Genomic DNA, 19,857 nt, shown 5'->3' on the forward strand with positions numbered 1-19,857 from the left:
TTTCATATCAAGGTCATTTCCATAACAAGTTTTACTGTCATCGCGACTACATCATTGTCATATAAACACAAGAGACACTTTGAAACTGTCATACATTACTTAACGAGAGTTACTATCACACCATTGAATAGGGATTACTATCACACATTGAACAATCATATATTATAGGACATAGTCCTATTGATTTCACAGATAAACATAATGTCAGTTACCTTATCGAATGTGAGCTTCAAAGATGATATATGAACCATAGGAGTCAAGCAATGTCACCGCGACATAATTCAATGCACAAAAGTTCAAGTGATGTCACTGTAAGTCAAGAACGAGTCACTGTGAGCTAGTTCGATGCACAGAAGTCCAAGCGATGTCACCGATAACAAGAACGAGTCACTGTGAGCTAATTCGATGCACAGAAGTCCAAGTGATGTCACGATATGTCTTGCGATGTCAAGAATGAGTTACTATGAGGTAATTCAATGCACAGAAGTGCAAGCTATGTCACAATATGTCTTGTGATGCCAATAACGTGTAATTGTTATGTGTATGTCAACATACTATTACAGGAGTATGTCAACGAGCCACTCAAAATATTTAATGCGAGACAGAAGACTAATGCCAGCCTCAAAGAAGAACGAAAAAATGTGAGCTGCAAAGGATACAAGTCATATAGAGAAGATAAAGCAAGCCACAGAGAATGTGAACCATAGATGATAGACCTAAACCAAGAAAATAATAAGATCTATCAAATGCCCAATGCACGTTGCAAAGATATAGAGCAAGAGAGTGCAAGCCTTTTATCTAATACAAACCTCCACTGGTAGGTAATGCGAACCACCAAATAGGATTGCACGCTTTGGATATTGATAGATCCTTTATTTATAGACCAAATGGATGCTTTCATAGAGCAAGTCTACTTTAAATACCTGGAGGGAAATGCTTTAAAATTCAAATTTCCTCTTTTTAATATTTAAATATATTTTTCCACGAGCCTTAATAATTGCTTGCCCAAGCAATTTTGTCACATCAAGGAATACATAAATAATAATAGTTTGTTTTATCCAATCGAATCTTCCTTTGGGGCAAGATGTGTTTTCCTCGTGCGGTCTTAGGGTTTCTATGGGGAAATTTGTCCCATAGTTGCCCCAATTTCAACATGCAAGTCGATTTGGCTTCCTGGAGACAACTCGGCACCTCTGATCCAATTCGGCCTCCCTCTAGCTCACTAAATTCACCCACACGTGCAGCCCTCGCAACTTGGCCCTCATTGGCAAACTCGCACTGGCTGGAAATAAACTCAGCCTCCTTTGGAATTCGACCTATCCTAGCAAACTTGGCTTCTCCTGTGAAAATTTTTCATTCCAACAAATTTCTCTTTGCTCCAATAACTCAGCCTCTCTGAAGCAACTCGCACCATTGGGAAACTCAACCTCCTATGCAAATAAAATTGATCTCCCTCTAACTCTGAGAAATTGGAAATCACTATGAAAGATTTTCTCAAGCACTTTTATCTTCAATCACTACAAAACTCGATTTGTTGGTGCCCTCACGCTATCATTGTGCCCTTGCTATCACTGCAAATATCTGTGTTTGATCTGTTCTCCAAATGCCCATTGATTTCCTCTTATAATCTCTCTTAGTAATCAACGACCACAATCTAATCTCAATCGATGGCTAAGATCATATTGACCACATCAAATGACTTTTCTACAAGTCTCTAGAGGAGAATCGATTGACCTTAGTTAATCCTAATTAAGCCATTTCCCTAAGTTAGACTTAGGAAAATTAATAAATTGGCTAATTAATTCTAATTAAAGTATTTTTTCTTAGAAACATTTTCTAAGTATTAGAGAAAATCAAACCACTATGTTCCTTACCCTCATAGACACCATTTGAGACTAGAACACCTGTCTCAGCTACATAAACTAACATTTTGCGCCAAGGAGTGCATCAAGAGGGAATGGACAGTTCCTTACAATCCGCAGTAGAATGGGATTGGTTAGAGAAAGAACCATGCCATATCAGAGGCAACAAGGGCCATGTTGTATGACCAGGATATGCCAAGATACTTATGGGTAGAGGAATGCAATATTGTGGTATATATTCAAAACAGGGTCCCACATAAGACATTGGGAAAGATGACACCCAAGGAAACATTTACAGGAAAGAAGCCAAATGTCAATCACCCCATAATATATGCCTGCATGGCTTATTGTCACATTCCAAGGGAAACACATTCCAAATTGGATCAGACTACAGAAAAGGGGTACTTTTTCGGGTACAGTGCGACCTCAAAGGCATACAACATATTTATTCCAAGGACCAAGAGGATAATTGTCAAGAGAGATGTCTGATTAATGGAGGAGAGGTCTAGTGATTTGCCAGCAACAGTTGATCATAATGAATAGTCGGTAGAAGCTCCATGGGTAGAACAGCAGAATCAAGGACAGGATAGTATAAGTATTGTTACTAGTACGAGCACGAGCTCAAGTACAAATGTTCCAAAGGGTTCACAAAACATGGAGCAACAGATGTAGTGGATACGAGAGATACATCAGGAGGATGTGGAAGTCCATATTCCACCTTCTACAATTGGCAGGAGGAACCAAGACATTCAGTAGACACTCAAGGATGCTCAGGAGTTTGTGGGCACTCTTAGGACAGCAAGGAGAGAGCAGGGACAACCAGACAGGTACACTGGCCATATGGCATTAATAAGCCAGTTCGCGGATAGCGAGCCTTCCAGCTATCAGGAGGTTGCACAACAACAAGTGTAGCAAGATGCCATGGTTGAGGAGTATGCCTCGATCATGTAAAACGATGTTTGGTAGGTAGTGCCTAAACCAATAGACAGGGCGGTTGTTAGATCACGCTAGATCTATAAGATCAAGCACAGTGCAAACAGTAGCATCAAGAAATACAAGGCGAGGTTTCTAGCCAAGGGGTTCTCTCTGAAGGAGGGAATAGATTACAAAGAGACACTTGCTCTCATGGCCAGGTATACTTCCATCAAGGTTGTAATCTCACATGCAGCACAAATGGGATGGCAAATCCATCAAATGGACGTCAAAATGGTGTTCCTTAATGGTGAATTGGAAGAGGAAGTGTACATTGAACAGCTCGAAGGATTTGTAGCACACAGCGGTGAGACCCACGTAAGCAAATTGAAGAAAGCTTTGTACAAGCTCATGCATGCTCCTAGGGAATGGTATGAGCACATCAACAGATACTTGTAGGGGATGGGCTTCGTGAAGAGTAAGGCAGATGCGAACCCATCTTATTTAATGGTTGTGAGTGAGGTACTCATTCTTGTCCTATATGTGGACGACTTGTTCTTAACAAGATCATTGAGGCTCATAGGAGAATGCAAGAGGGACTTTGTAGCTAAGTCCGAGATGAAAAACTTGGGGTTAATGCACTACTTTCTAGGCATGGAAGTGTGGCAAACAAATGGGGATATTTTTGTTGGTAAAAGAAAATATTGCATCTACACCCATGATAACCAATTGGAGGAAGGTAGATACATCTAAGGAGAAGGATGTGGATCCCACATTATACAAGTTGATTGGCTCTCTTATGTATTTGGTCAACACCAAGCCAGATATATCCTTTGCAGTAAACTCTCTGAGTTGGTTCATGGTTGAACAGATGAGGGCGCATTGGACAATAGTGAAGCATGTGCTGCGTTATTTGCAAGGTACAATCAAGTATGGGATCATATATACTCGAGGTGATGGTGTCATGTTGATAGGATATATGGATGCAGACTGTGTAGGTAGTAAAGTGGACAAAAAGAGCACCTCAAGGTATTGCTTCAACATGAGGTCGAGAATTGTCACTTGGTACAGTAAGAAGTAGAAGTTTGTGGCACTAAGCTCTGCATAAACAAAGTATATAGCAGCGAGCATGGTGACATACAAGGCCATTTGACTTCAGAAGTTGTTAGTAGCCTTATTTGGTCAAAAAGTGGAGACGATTGTCATACACCGCGACAATTAAAGTTACATCAAGCTCTCTGAGAATCTTGTGTTTCATGATAGATTGCATCAGAGATTGTGTACATCGCAGGGCACTCCAGCTATGATATATGACTACAAATCAGCAGGTAGCAGACATCTTGACGAAGGCCTTAGGAAGGCATGATTCATCTTCTTCAGAGATAAATTGGGTGTTATGCAGAACACCTTCCTCGCTAAGAGGGAGGGTTAGATTTTGTAGCTCAGACAGGTGTTCTAGTCTTAGGAGGTGTCATTAAAACTAGGAGAAAAAGAGAATAAATTATCTCCAAGCCCAGGAACATTTTCTAAGGGGAAAATGTCTTAATTAGATTATTAACCAGTTTTAATAATTTTCGTAAGTCTAACTTAGGAAAACAGGTTAATTAATCAATATTAATTGAGACAAGTTGATTTCTCTCTAGTGACTTCTAGAAAAGGTACTTGATAGAGTCAAGATGATCTTAGCCATCGATCGAGATTAGATCTTGGTCGTTGAATTCTCAATGAGAGATTATAAGAGGAAATCGATGGGAATCTTGGAGATCAATGAATGAAAAGAGGCACAGTGGTAGCGTGGGGTTTGACATCGGTGAGGGTTTCAATAGCGATTGAACAAGAAGCATTTTCCAGAGTAGTTCTTCATCTGAGATACTTCCAGCTTCAGAGGGAGATTTGTTGCCAGTTTATTTTTCTGAAGAGGAGGTAAAAATTGTCTTTAGAAAGCTAGTACAATTTGCTGGAGAGCCAGTACGAATTTCTGGAGGCTAGTGTGAATTGCCAAAGGTCGTGCGAATTGTTAGAGTGTGGCAATGCGAGTTGAAGGAGGCAGTGTGAATTACCAGAAGGGCAGTGTGTTAATTTTAGATAACAATGGTATTTCTATGTTTTAGCACAATTTACTTCAATGTTTCTTATCAGCCCAATGACAATTTCCAATTATCTTCAGTACCAATCACATTAACTTATACACATTGACAGTAAATGCAGATATAACATAAAAAACATATGCAGAAGACAAGCCAAGACAAGAGGACACAAGATGTGGAGGATGCCAAGGACAAACGTCAATGTGCGGGAACCCTTTGATCAAATCTGCTTATTATTCTTCAATAGTTCGGCAGAGAGAGAGGGAGAGTACAAATATCAAAAATACATGCCCAAAACAAATCTGTCAAATTAGCAATCAATGCAGCCCTAACCAGAAAGTCAATGGTGGTCAAAGCTACCTCAAAACGTACCCCAATTAGCTCGATCAACAGCAGAAGAATGCAGTCTGCAAAGGGAGTTAAAGTCAACCCAAAACAAGCTTGGTCAACCCAGTCAAAGTTTGTTGTAATTCTGTAGCTAAACTAGAAAGTCAACACAGTGGTCAACTTAGTCAAACAGTCCCTAATCACCTTCAAATTCGTGCCAAAGAATGTAGCCTGCGGAAATCGAAATTTTTCCCCCAAAACAAAAGTCAACGTTGGTCAACGCATGCCCTAATCCTGAAATTTTCGGCCTCCAAAACCAATCTAGAAATTTGCCTTCCTTCCACACATGTGAAGAAGAGAGCCTCCAAGTTGTACGAACCAATCAAGAGAGGAGAGAGAAGATGATGTGATGAGATGAGTGATGTCCAAATGAGAGAAGGATCACTCTTATTTATACAATTCGTTGAGGGTGAGGAGACACATCCATTGGGCTTCATAAGCCTACATTTCACTGAGGCCGACCTTGACAATTTGTCCATGAGAAAGAATGAATTCAAAATTCCATTTCTGCTTATCAGAATGAGATGATCTTTATATCAAAATTGTACCTCTCAAAAAGAGGAATCCAATGCAATAATCATCTCAATCATATGAGTTGACCTAAGGTGGAATTTGGCACTAGTTTCCAATTTTAACACTCCCTTTCAACTAGGGAGAATTCCACCTTCCAATCCATCATCATGCCAACCTATCATCATGTACCATCCCTGCCATCACTGCCCTCAACTGCTCTACTCTGTTGAACCATGAAGTAATAATGAAGCAGTGATCGAGAGTGAGACATAAGATCATATCACTCTCCAATGACAAAAATCAGTCCTTGTTCCCAGATCAAGTTGTTGGACACCATGCATCCTAGTCATAGGGAGTATGGCAATACACGATGCGTCCATCAGTAGTGCTATGGTCCCTAACCATCTTTTCCCAACTCATTGGCCAAATGAGAGGTACTTCCCATGAGTCTCGGACTCTATGGGTAGGATGTGTGTTGGGGCATCAGCAGGAGAAGGTGAACCACTCATCTTGCTCATATGCCATAGGAGAAGGTGAACCACTCATCCTATGCATATGTCAATCGTAGGGGAAGGTGAACCACTCACCCTACATGCATGTGTCCGGGTAGGGGAAGGTGAACCACTCACCCTACACACATGTCAACCATAATGGGGTATCACAGGGGAAGGTGAACCACTCACCTTGTATCCAGCACACCACTAGGGGAAGGTGAACCACTCACCCTATGGTCGCTCATAGCTCCAAGAAGTACCCCACACCCCCAAAAGCTCCAAGAGCTCTATGTCCAACTCATACGGGACCCTCATAGGAGGGTCGTTCCACGACTCCAAGTCTCTCTCGAAAGGTTAAGAATTTGACCTTCCCCAAAGGCTTCATGAGAATGTCTACAACATGCTCATCTGTTCTGTTGTGTTGCAGCCTAACTGCTCTCCATTATACCATATCCCCGATAAAGTGGTACCTGATATCAATGTGCTTGGAGCGGTCGTGGAACACAGGATTCGCTGATAGATGAATCCCACTCTGGTTGTCACAGAAGATCACGGTGGTATCTAGCACGTGTTAAAATAGCTCACTGAAGAACTACCCCAACCAAACTACTTCACAACAGGCCATACTTGCAGCAATGTACTAGGCCTCGGCGGTGCTTAGTGCAACCAATTTTTGCTTCTTGCTTATCCAAGATATAGAAGCAGACCCCAAAGAGAAGCAACACCCAAACGTGCCTTTACGATCCACCACACTGCCAACCCAGTCAGCATCTGTATATCTGTGTAGCCTCAAATTCCCGGCAATGTATCTCAGTCCATACTGGATTATGCCCTGGAGATATCTCAAGAGATTCTTGGCAGCAATCCAATGAATGTGATGACGCTCAACCATATATTGACTCAATGTGTTCACAGCGAAGCATACGCCAGGACAGGAGTTGACCAAAAACATTAAGGCCCCCACAAGTTGACAATACTCGGTAGGGTTCGCCAATCCAGGCCCAACAACACTTCCACATAGCTTCTTAAAGTTGAGTTCCATCAGAGTAGTCACAAACTTGTAGTCCACCATCCCACATCTCTCAAGTAGCTTCACAATATATTTTCCTTGAGAAAGGAAAACCTCACCTGGCTTTTGCCAAACCTTCAACCCTAGCAAATAATGCATCAGTCCTAGGTCCTTCATCTCGAATTCCGCTGCCAACTCTCTCTTGCATTGATGAATGAGAGGATCATCAACTATCAAAAAGAGATCATCCACATAAAGGACCAGAATGAGGGGTCTATCCTTTTCAACCTTGAAGTATAGGTTCAGGTCAACATCGCTTCTTGTAAATCCCAACTTCATAAGATAGCTATCGATCCTCTCATACCACGCCCTAGGGGCTTGCTTCAACCCATAGATGGCTTTCTTCAACCCGCATACATGTGTCTCACGATCTTGAACCTCGAACCCCTCAAGTTATTCCACATATACTTCCTCCTTAAGTGAACCATGCAAGAAGGCAGTTTTGACATCCATCTCGTGTAGGTTCCATCTTTGCGAGGCAGCAAGGGTTGTGATCGAACAGATGGTGGTATATCGAGAAACAAGTGCAAATATCTCATCATAGTCTGTCCCTTCCTTTTGGGAGAAGCCTCGAGCTACAAATCTGGCCTTGAATTTCTCAGCACTTCTGTTAGCTCCATGTTTTATCTTGTAGAGCCATCTCGAGAGACCACTGACTTGTCCTTGGGTCTAGGAACCACATCCAAGACATCATTCTTCATGATCGACTCATATTCTTCGTTCATCGCATCCTTCCAAACCAATTGCTTCATGGCTTCTTCGAATGTACAAGGCTTAGATTGTACAATGGTACTCATGGCAACTAAGTACCCTCGGTACCTATTCGGCTTCTTGCTTTCACGAAATGTCCCCCTCACTGTAATATGTTTCTCAACATCTTCAAGAGTATCTTTGAGCCACAAAGGTCCTTTTCTTGAAGAAGAGGGCTCGCTAGGAGGTGGATCAATGGGATCCATCAGACCTTCAACATCGGGCATCGACTCATCAGATGGAGGTTCATCCTGATTTTCTGCATCAACGTCATCATCATTGTTCTTCCTGGGAATAGGAAGATCTCGGATCTTTCTAAGAGCAAAATCTTCATCGAAAGTGACAACATGACTTGATTCCACTTCCCTTGAAACAGGCACATAGATTCTATATGCCTTTGAAGTTTCATTGTAGCCCACAAACGTTCCTTTCTTCCCAGATGCATCTAGTTTGTTTCTTTTCTCTTTCGGCACATGAAAATATACGGGACAACCAAAAATTCTAAAATGAGAAACATCGGGTTTCTTACCGTTGAAAACGTCTTCGGGTGTCTTGAAGTTCAAAGCTTGATGTGGGCATCGGTTTTGGACATACTCAGCGATGTTGGCAGCTTCTCCTCATAAGAACTTCGGAAGACCTTGATCATGTAGCATGGCATGAGTGGCTTCTATGATAGTACAATTCTTCCTTTCAGCAACACCATTTTGTTCAGGAGTATATGTGGTAGTGGTCTCCCTCTTAATTCCAGCTTCTCTACAATAGTCTTTGAATTCATTTGACTCATATTCGATACCATTATCGGTCCTCAATATTTTGATCTTCTTCCCTGTTTGATTCTCGACCAAGGCTTTGAAAGAGCGGAACCACTTGAATACTTCATCCTTCTTCTTTAAGAAATAGATCCATGTTTTGCGAGAGAAGTCATCCACAAAAATAGCATAATACAAATATCCACCCAAAGATGTCACGGGCAACATACCTGATAGATCATAATGGACCAATTGAAGAATATCAGTGGTTTGAGTCTCACTTGAGGGGAATGGTCCCCTTGTATGTTTTCTAGCTTCACATCCCTGACAAACACCTTCATGATTTAAGTTGAATTCAGGCATCCCTGTGACCATCTTCCTTACATTGGGTAAGGCTTTGAAATGAAGGTGAGCAAATCTTTGGTGCCATAATTCGGATTGAAGAGAAGTATCACAAGTCATTGCTCCCAACAAACTTCCTCCAACCTGATAGAGACCTTCAACCCTGAATCCAAGAGTGAATGCATCTCTTGGGTTCCTTTGCCAAACACGAACCTTCCCATCAATGAATGTCACCTTAAAACCTTTGTCTTCCATTGCAGAAATAGAAACTAAGTTCTTTTTCAGATCAGGTACATATAGCACTTCTTGTAAGTGGAGGGTTTGACCTTGATTTAAGTGAAGAGTAACAATCCCAATTCCTTTCACAAAATAAGTGGTGTTATCCCCAAGGAAAATCTCCATATTTGTCTTCTTTTCAACCAAGTTGAGAGAGCTTCTTTGTACCTAGTGAAGTGCCTTGAGGCACCACTACCAATCAACCAATGGTCCAAGGTATCCAAAGGAGAGGCAATGAAGAGGGAAAAAATAAGATACAACTATTTTTTCTTTACAACATTAACTTCTTCATACCTAGAGTTTCTCGACTTCTTGGAAAGAAGACCATTTCCATTTCGAGCAGCGGAAGCATTCCTCTTTCCTTTGTTGTTGAACGTGTTGTTCCTTTGATTGCCATTGCCCTTGAAGTTGTTATTGTTGTCAGCATCTCTTGGAGTATCCTTCTTATGAGGACACTCTCTAGCGAAGTGGCCAAACCTGTTGCAATTGAAGCACCTTCCTTTCCTTCCTTCTTTGAATCCCGACTTGAACCCTTGTCCTTGATTCCTTGGACCAGCACTGTTCCTCTCTTAGAATGAGCGGAGAAAGTGGTAGGATTGTTTCCATTGAGGGCTTGTCTCCTTCCATCATCCTTATTTCTTCTTGAGTTCATCTGGCCAATAGTTCATCAAATCCCGGAACCCTGTCATTGTTGAGGATGGTAGTGTTGAACACATCCCAATTTCTTTAAGAACCCCAAGTGCAATAAGAGAGAGCTCTCTATCACCAGACTTCACCAATAGATACAAGATCATTCTTGATCTCGGTAATTCTCATGAAATAGGATTGGATGGATTCTCCTCTATCCATCTTGATATCTTTCAGCTTGTTCTTAAGAAAGAGAATTTGATTTGCATTGTTTACTTTGAACATCCCAACCAGCTTTTCATACATCTCCTTAGATGTTTCCATATCAGAAATATAGGCAAAAGGCTTATGAATGGAATCAACAACAATCTTCTTAGCTTTAACCTCACCTTTCTTGTACTTGGTTTGTGCAGCAGCGGGTGCATTTGAAGGAGGCTTTGTTATTCTTCCTTTGACATAGTCCATGGCATCATTTTATTCTAATGTCAAATCCAAAGTCATCTTCCATGCGTGATAGTCGGAATTGTCCTTAAGCTTGTCCTCGCATTTGAAGAAAGATGTAGTCGTCACTGGCACTAGTTCAAAGTCCTTGTCCAACAACTTCCCTTAGTGATTGCTTTGCTTCACTCTTGATTGGGCTTTGTCTTCACCTAAGCTCTGATACCATGTTAATTTTAGATAACAATGGTATGTTCTATGCTTTAGCACAATTTACTTCAATGTTTCTTATCAGCCCAATGACAATTTCCAATTATCTTCAGTAGCAATCACATTAACTTATACACATTGACAGTAAATGCAGATAGAACATAAAAACATATGCAGAAGACAAGCCAAGACAAGAGGACACAAGATGTGGCGGATTTCAAGGACAAACCCCAATGTGGGGAAACCCTTTGATCAAATATTCTTATTATTCTTCAATAGTTCAGCAGAGAGAGAGAGTACAAATATCAGAAATACATGCCCAAAACAAATCTGCCAAATCAACAATCAAATCAGCAATCAATGCAGCCCTAACCAGAAAGTCAACGGTGGTCAAAGCTGCCCCAAAACGTCCTCCAATCAGCTCGATCAACAGCAGAAGAATGCAGCCTACCAAGGGAGTCAAAGTCAACCCAAAACCATCTCGGTCAACCCAATCAAAGTCTATTGTAATTCTACGGTCAAACCAAAAAGTCAACTCGGTCAGACAATCCCCAATCACCTTGAAATTTGTGCCAAAGAATACAGCCTACAAAAATCAAAATTCTGCCCCCAAAACAGAAGTAAACATTGCTCAAATACTCCAAGTCAACATTGGTCGACACATGCCCTAATCCTGAAATTTTCGGCCTCCAAAACTAGTCCAGAAATCTACCTTCCTTCCACACGTGCAAAGAAGAGAGCCTCCAAGTTGTACGAACCAATCAAGAGAGGAGAGAGAAGATGATGTGATGAGATGAGTGATGTCCAAATGAGAGAAGGGTCACTCCTATTTATACAATTCGTTGAGGGTGAGGAGACACATCCATTGGGCTTCATGAGCCTACATTTGACTGAGGTCGACCTTGACAATTTGTCCATGAGAAAGAATAAATTCAAAATTCCATTTTTGCTTGTCAGAATGAGATGATCTTTATATCAAAATTGTACCTCTTGAAAAGAGGAATCCAATGCAATAATCATCTCCATCATATGAGCTGTCCTAAGGTGGAATTTGGCCCTAGTTGCCAATTTTAACACAGTCTGAATCGCCAATGAGTCTGTTTGAGTTGCCAGAGAGGTTGTACGCATAGCCAGAGAGGTAGCGCAAATCGCAAAAGAAGGGCCAAGGGGTTATTCCCTAGTCGATTTGATCAACAAAGGAGAAGATAAAATATTTGTTGAAGCTTTGCCATTTAACGGTAAGCAGTTGTAATACCTATCAATTACAGATTTGCTAAAAAAATAATAAAACCCTCATCTGCATAACTAGTCTTCCCCACATTGGGGTTTTTCCAAGGACATTTATCCAAAAATATCAGTTTTCATTTTTATATGTGTGGTTTTCTCAGTTCGTATGAATTTTTAAATGGTGAATATTGCAGTAGTGCTTTTATTCAATATTTGTGGTAAATATTTTTGCTGAGGCAAATAATCTTTAGAAAGATAGGTTGGAAAATCACTAGATAACTACAATAATGTTCACATTATCAAGATTATAGCCTACAGGGTTGGATATGCTATTTCGTCCTCCCGTGGGAAATTAATCCATAGGGGACATTACAATCGATGTCCTTTGGAACCATCGAGGAGCCTAGCTATATCATCCTAGGGGATGTATGAACAAGGGATACTCCTAGTATTTGAGGTCTAAAGAAGTAAACTTTGAATGGATCTCTAGTTGCTCCTCTAGACCTAGGAGGCAGTTTGACAGGCGAGAGGTGATCTACTCCAGATCTATCTGAAGTCGATCTCTTTAATGCTCTAAGAACAAGTGGCTTGATGTATGGACTAACACCTCCAAACTAGCCTCAATGAGATCAAGTCGACTCCTAGAGGGGGAGGCTATGAAGAAAGCTGAGGTCTCACCATCCTACCATCAAGCGTATTTTGGAAGTCTGTGTGTCATTTGTTGCTCTGATCTAACAGATCAGCAAGGACGTATGAGGTAATTGGTCTGGTCATCCCAAGGCGAGGCACAGTGTGGCTGAAGATCTCCCTTATGAAGAGTGCTAAGCATCCCTAGTCCTGATACCAGAAGAAAGTAGAGAGGAAGCCCCATAAGTCCCTCTAAAAGCAATGGTAGCATCCTTAAATATCATAGTAGAAGGGACACCTAAAATGAGGTGCATCTCCATCTCTGCCTTTTGAAGGTGGCACACTTGGCAGATCCTATCAGATTTTGGTATATGATGATCTGTCTATATCCGGAGTCGATGGGAGCTGACCCAGAGCTGTCCCAAAGGGATCCTGAGTAATAGAGATAGAGATTGTACCAGCTTGTGATAAGATGGTCTTCTTTAATTGGTAATTTCAAGTGCTAGTTGCTCCTGCTGATTTAACATATGGCTGAATTTTGATTGTGTCAAGTGATTTAACATATATCTTGAAGATAATAGAGCAGATCTACTACTGCAATCAGGTTTATGCTTGAAAAGTGTGCCCAAAGGGCTGAAACTTCTTGCATGTTTGCTATCCTTTCTCTCAGTCCATATAGTGTATTTGTTTGAAGTGAGATGAAACACTGTCCACTCTTTTCTGCTGTAAATTAATATTTCAAATCAGTCTAAGGATGAAGTTCACAGGCACAAGATCCAGGAAACCTCTTGTGAGGTGAAATTTCTGTTTCAAATAAAAGTCAAAGAACATAGAAACTCATACATCTATAACAACAGTCCATTTACCATTAATCACACATGGTCAATCAGATATTGTCTTCAAATAAAAGCATATGAGCTGTAGGCTGTTGGGCTCAATAAATTTTCTCATGCAAAGCAGAAAACTTCAAATAATTTTTCTTATCTAGCCATTCATCTAGACTTGCAACCATTCAAAATTGTACCTTTTAGCAAAATGTCATTCTCCTAATGAAAAACTATTCAATAAATGCTAAACTCTCCAATGACTCCTAAATTACTTTATACCCATAAATATTGTCTAAAACAAAATAAGAAGTAAATTAAAAAGAAAAAGAAAAAAACTTCTACAAAATATTTTGAGCTTGATTTTAATCACTGAAGCACACAAATTTAATAAAAAACTGTGGCTGTAAAAATGAGGATCCAGACTTGCAAAATCAAACCAAATAAAGGGAATCTTCTTAAGGTTAAGTGCCCCTAGATCAAATAGGGTCAGTCTAAAATTGTTGGACACAGCCAAATCTTGTGTTACTGATTAGCACAAATATGCAGGTGCAATACCTCCAAGAGTTGTGAATCAGTATAGCTAGTTTTAATTCCATTGGACTGAACATACCATGTTGAATGTCAGAAACAATATGTACTTCCTTGTCTTAATATCTACAACTATGCACAAGTGATTTGCATACTAAATAAATTATCACTTTGTAGGCTACAGAAACTCCCACACACAAACAAGGTAACTTTATCAAAATATCCCAAACCTTGTGTTCCATGTTAAGCATATAGTCCTCAAAAAGCTCCTCTCGCTCTCTTCCTCGCTCAATGGCACGGAATCTCTGATCATGCTCAAATAGAGAGACAGCTTTGCTGTTCATAATATTTCAGTAATTAGTTTAAAAAGCAGTAAAACTATCCACTATCAAATGATAACCAAAAGACCAAACGTACATCCTCACAATCCAGATCCATACAGTTTGCACTAACAAAAATGCTACTTAGTTTGAATAAACAAACCTCCAGCGCATTGTTGATGTAAGCTCCTTACATTCCTGAACAAAAGATAAAATGTGAAAGCAATAATATATTATTTTTGAAGTTGATTTTAACGGTCTTCCTCTAGCATTAACACCATACTTGTCATCTTAATAGAAACTGCAGCTGAAGTAAAGTGAATTTGAAGCTCAATTGTCACTCATAAAGACATACCTCGAGCATCTTAACAAATTCTTCACGGTCTCTCTTTTGCTTTAGACGTTTCTCTTCGGCCTCCTGTTTCTTCCAGTGTGCACAATACTGTATGTCAAAGAAACCATAAGAACCAATGGCTATGAAAGTTCAGCAATGATGACACTAGAGAACTGTTGATTTGCAAAATCTCTTGGAAATCTAGTTAAGAAATAGGTTCATACTTCATTAAATGCCTTCCTTCGCTCTGCAAGACTTTTAAGGGCTCCATATCGCTTATCATTAACTATTACTCGCATTGCCTAGGATAAGATTGTATATTTTCCCCAATGGAAAAAATCATTAAAATAAGTAGAGAGGAAAAAAGGTTAAGAATTTACAAAAAGGTTGTATTCTCATATCAATTAAAGAAACTACTTATAATAAAGCCGTAGAAATATCACTTGATCCCAAGTCCAATTAGATTCCACATGTGCAGACTCTAGCAATTGTTTGAAAGCAATTTTTGCCTCCTGGGAATGAAGATAAACACCATCAGCTCACAAGCAAAGCAAATATACATCAGTAGAAAAAACAGATTAAGAATTTACAAGTTTCAAACATCACTGTAATTAATCCATACCGCTTTATTAGCATAAGACAATGACTCCCCTGTCACATTTATAGGTTTCTTCTCTAACAATGGAGTTACGTTAATCTTCCCAATTATAGGCACTGCTTTATTAGCTGCCTGCATGAAAGGAAACCACCATGAATATAAGAACCAAGGAGTGCCTCAATACAGAATACCAAACAATTTAAGCATCAAAGAGAACAATCTCCCAGAGTCCCAAATAAGAAATAACAAGTAATATCCTAATCAAAAATGAAATTAAAAAAATGCCAAAGAATTTTATAGAAGTAAAACAAAGTCAATAACAAAAAATAACTCTCTCTGATCAACAGCTCTTTTACAGTTCCCGCTGCTCTCTTCCCATGAGAAAGTTCTCTTTTAGTGTACTTTTTTTTTTAAGGCGTTATGGATTTCAGAGACAATTCCTCAACATTCAACACCTAATAGCAACAACTGGCAATTTCGAAACCCTTGGTCAAGGTTCAAATCTTACATAGTTCAGCAAATACCTTGTCTAGGTTTCATTACAACAATCTATTCCAACACCTTGCCTTGAACTTAAGGCACCAGGAGGTCATGACCCAGGCACACATAATATGGACCCAAGCCCACCAGATGTTCTCCTTAGCCCTTAATGCTTACCATTTAAGTCCAATGGACTTGATACTAGCAGTGGGGAGTAAGGAGCTTCACGCTCTTGATCAAGGTTCAAATCTCACAAACTTCACAATACCTTGATCAGCTTCCATTCTCACATGTTGCTCTAAAGCCTTCAGGTAGCCATTGGGACACCAAGAGGTAGGGTTTGAACTTTGAACATATGGCACAAAGTGGCCATGACCCGCATGCACATATCATGGACCCAAGCCCAACCTTGTGTTCTCCTTAAAGCTTACCATTTTCTATTGTTTGTTGGGCTGTGGTATAGGGGCAAGTCAGAGTGCTTGCTGTGAATATGCCTAAGCCTCAAAGTATTGGCAACCTTCACGGATCATATGTCCAGAAAAAAAAAATAAAGTTAGCAACTGTGATCACAACTTAAGCCCCACTGTTCCTGTAAACAAAAGGCAACTACTGACTTTTCCTCGTGATTGATCATTCATCTTCAGAATATGTAACATCATACTAAACAATTTCGTGACATGATACTAATGTATCAAACTACACATTTCTAATTGAAATCTCAATTTAATTTAAATATTAATATCTAGTAATGGCCAAATATCGCCAATGTAACTGGAAAAAGTTCAGTAATAAGAGTACAACAGGTGTGGCTATTGCATTTCCAGTGAAGAAATCATATTCCTCCCATATAATGAATAAATAAATATTATTAACTATAGCTGACCTAGGTTTATACATATAAATATTTAATAAAGAGGATAGTTGGGAGCACAATCAAGGATGAGTGTGTGTATTCTTTGCTAGAGAACAATATCTGAGACTGCCCATCTCAAATGAGGTGTACCATCCTTATCTGAGCAGTGATCCTGGCACAATAATTAAACTTGTTTCTGAGATTATGACAATAAAAAGCACATGAGCATAAAAAGTAAAAAACAAGAAGATAGAAATTCAAATTCAGATTTATTGTTACCAGGTGACTAACCAGCTCATTGAACATAAAGAACAAGTTACACAACAATAGTGCAAAGAAGAAGACTTTGTTCTGCTTCTTTCAAAATGGTCTGCAGTCAACAAGTACACTACTACACAACCATATGACCGAAGACTAAATTCCAATTAATAGCTGTAGCCAGTGAGCAAATTCCAAATAGTTACAACATCAAATCAACGCTCAAGGGGACATTAGAAAAATTAAAATTCTCTGATTAATAATAACCACAACAAGAACAATAAACAGGCTGGGAGAATTGCAGACTACCAGAGAAATTAATAATGATCATGCAGGAATATTGGTAAATGAAATGTCAATAGATTATCAAGGAAATTACCTTCAGGCTTCAAGATTAAAGGGTTTCCCATAATTTTGATCATAGTAGCAAGATTTGATTGTGAATACAAATACATGGTTTGGCACAAAAAATAATACATGTCAAAGAAAACTCAGTACGGCTCCCACACAGAAGTATACATCTCATCAATACATAAACATACAATATATAAGTATACATTGTCCTCTAAGTGGACTGCGAAAAGTCATTTCTAAAGATGCATTAAAAGCTAAATCCCTATAACAATAAACACTAATCATTCCGATTGATAAATTAAGGATTACCTGGTGATGAAGTTTCAAACTTTGAACTTGAAGGGTGAAACACAGCCCGAAAGGACAGCCTAGATATACACTGTCACACCATAGAAACACAGCCTAGACTGGCAAAATCACAGCCCAAGCGGCAAAAACACAGAGAAATGCACTGGCACAATCAAAAAACTCAGCCCAGATTGCCAAAATGCAGCATAAAAACATGATGAAATGCAACCAAGAAGCGCACGGCAAGTCTTCTCTCTGGATGAAGCTCAAACAACAGTGGCAAGATGTTATAAATATAATAATAATAAATAAGAATAAGTTAACTAGCTAATGAAAAGCCAAAGAGAACATACCCCTTCACCTTGTGACCAAACAATGCTATAAGTAGACCATCACAAGGCTCATTGTAACATTACCATTCTTATCAATCGTTTATAAATCAATATCTATTTTATAATTACATAATTTCAAGTATAAACAGGAACTGTTTTTAAAATGGTATCAGACCAAGACCGCTCCCCAGCCTCCATACAAAATGTTAAAATCTCTAACCTAGGTAAGTTAATTCCTTAAGATTTCCTCACTGAAAATTTAATTTTGATTGAATTCTTCAATCATAGAATAAAATACACTTGCTGGAAATTCAACTGGGAATAAAAAATCCGCAGAAGCTACAAGAAACCAATCTCCAAAATACACACAAAAATTTCTGCACTTCAAATATCAACTTTTCATTAAAATTACTCCAAACTTACAAGGGCTCCCATACTGGGAAAATAGCCCACTAAGAAAACAAAAAACATTATAGGGAAACCTCGCTGTTCTGGTGCACCATACAACCTGTACAGCCCTATCAAAAACTGTTGTAAAAACCATCCTGTTGCTGCTGAAATCAGTCCCAGAAATTTGTACAACCACCCTTCTCTTTTATTGGGTCGTACGGCACCTTGACGGCCCCTTCAATTTCTAACAGCTTGGTTAATCTCTGTTTGCTACTCACACTATTTCCTCTTTTTTCCTCTGGACTTGGCACACAGAGCAAAAATCCTTTATCATTCTCTCACTTGTGTTTTTCTAATAATCTTTGTGTATCACCCTCTCTATGTACCACACTCTGCCTTTTCCTACACTTTGTCATTTTTTTATAACAATGTCTTGATGACCAAGTCTCCATAACCCTGATCTCCCAATGAAATTGACGGTTGAGATTAAATATCAATCCACAGTGGACATCACATCTAAATCACTAATGTAAATTCTTTACATTTTATTAAACATTAATCAATTCACTAATAAAAGACTCATCACTTTAAAATTAAAGTTAAGTACAAAATAGAAAAGACTTTTTGGATGACTTCCACACATCCGACACTAGACTTGTGCAGAAGTTCTTGTCTAATGCTACAAGCATCAACAGTCCCTCTTAACAAAAAAGGAACTCTTCTTGAAGAGCCACCTGGGATAGGCCAAACCTCATCCTCCATCATGGCATTCCTCCAAACCTGCTAGTCCGCTGATTCTTCAATGACGCTACTTATTAGGGCCATATAGTCTGAAAACTTCTTCAGAGGATTGCTCTCCCTAACTACACTACTAGGACCCTCCACCTGCTCCTAAGCATCAATGTTATTTCCATTTGCAACAGGATAAAAACAGCAAAGTTCTAGGAAAGCAAAATATTGGGAAAATCGGTAAAAATCTACAAACATCAGCAAAATAAAAAGCATACAAAAGTTTAAAAAGTGACAAAAAAATACCAACATAAATCACCCTCATTAGTGGCCCAGTGACTTTTTCAATTGTAGCACAATTTTTTTCAATGTTGAAAAAACAATATCGATTTTTGTGACCAATTTTTTCAACTAGGCAGAAAAATCATGACATCGCGATCTTTTCGCAATTTTATCACAATGTTTGCAACATTGTTGAGCATCTCCCAATGTTTGCATGAACCATCAAGGTCTCCTAACAGAACTTGAAGAATTTGATCTTTCCTCCTCATCTTAAGGTTGACTTCCTAAACTAGAAGCAGCTAGCCTAGACGTAAAATTCGAAGCTTCCTGCTCCTCGTCCTCCGGTCACTGGTAGGCTCTCATGTGACTTCCTAAATGCGAGGTCCTCCTAGAATTTCACATCCCAAGCCACCACAATCTTCTACTGTGTTAAAATGAAAATCACGTAGGCCTCCAAAGTCTCGTTGTATCTCACAAACATACCCTTCATGCTAAAGGGATCAAACTTGGCCCTCTTATCTTCTAGTATAGGTATATACACCAAACAACCAAAAATATGTAAGTGACTCACCTCTAGCTTCACACTAGTGAATGCTTCCTCTAGATGTAGACTGTCATATCACATGCCTCTACTCAAAGGAACATGGGCAAAATCTTGTACACTAAAGCGATGAAAGTTCCAAACCATGTCGTATAATTTGAGTGCAACATGCG

The 19,857-nt window shown here is 39.4% G+C and overlaps 1 protein-coding gene across 9 annotated transcripts in view; it reads right to left on the reverse strand.

The window, feature by feature from the left end:
- The window catches only part of LOC149201974 (pre-mRNA-processing protein 40A-like), a 441,059-nt gene that overhangs the window by 210,297 nt on the left and 210,905 nt on the right, over window positions 1–19,857 (reverse strand). For all 9 annotated transcript variants that reach the window (XR_016253884.1, XM_089403062.1, XM_089403058.1 and 6 more), the window contains exons 12-17: window positions 15,202–15,309; window positions 15,023–15,091; window positions 14,804–14,881; window positions 14,601–14,687; window positions 14,409–14,443; window positions 14,156–14,261 (exon numbers count right to left, since the gene is read on the reverse strand). Coding sequence is in view for 8 of the 9 variants with exons in the window: in XM_089403062.1 (XP_089259188.1) it covers window positions 14,156–14,261; window positions 14,409–14,443; window positions 14,601–14,687; window positions 14,804–14,881; window positions 15,023–15,091; window positions 15,202–15,309 (483 nt within the window). In the remaining variant the exon portion in view is untranslated. The remainder of the gene's footprint in view (window positions 1–14,155; window positions 14,262–14,408; window positions 14,444–14,600; window positions 14,688–14,803; window positions 14,882–15,022; window positions 15,092–15,201; window positions 15,310–19,857) is intronic.

The sequence above is a fragment of the Pinus tabuliformis genome, chromosome 2_1 (genome assembly GCF_031772625.1).
Source record: "Pinus tabuliformis cultivar Carrire ecotype Pingquan chromosome 2_1, CPIR1, whole genome shotgun sequence".
NCBI classification, from domain to species: Eukaryota; Viridiplantae; Streptophyta; class Pinopsida; order Pinales; family Pinaceae; genus Pinus; species Pinus tabuliformis.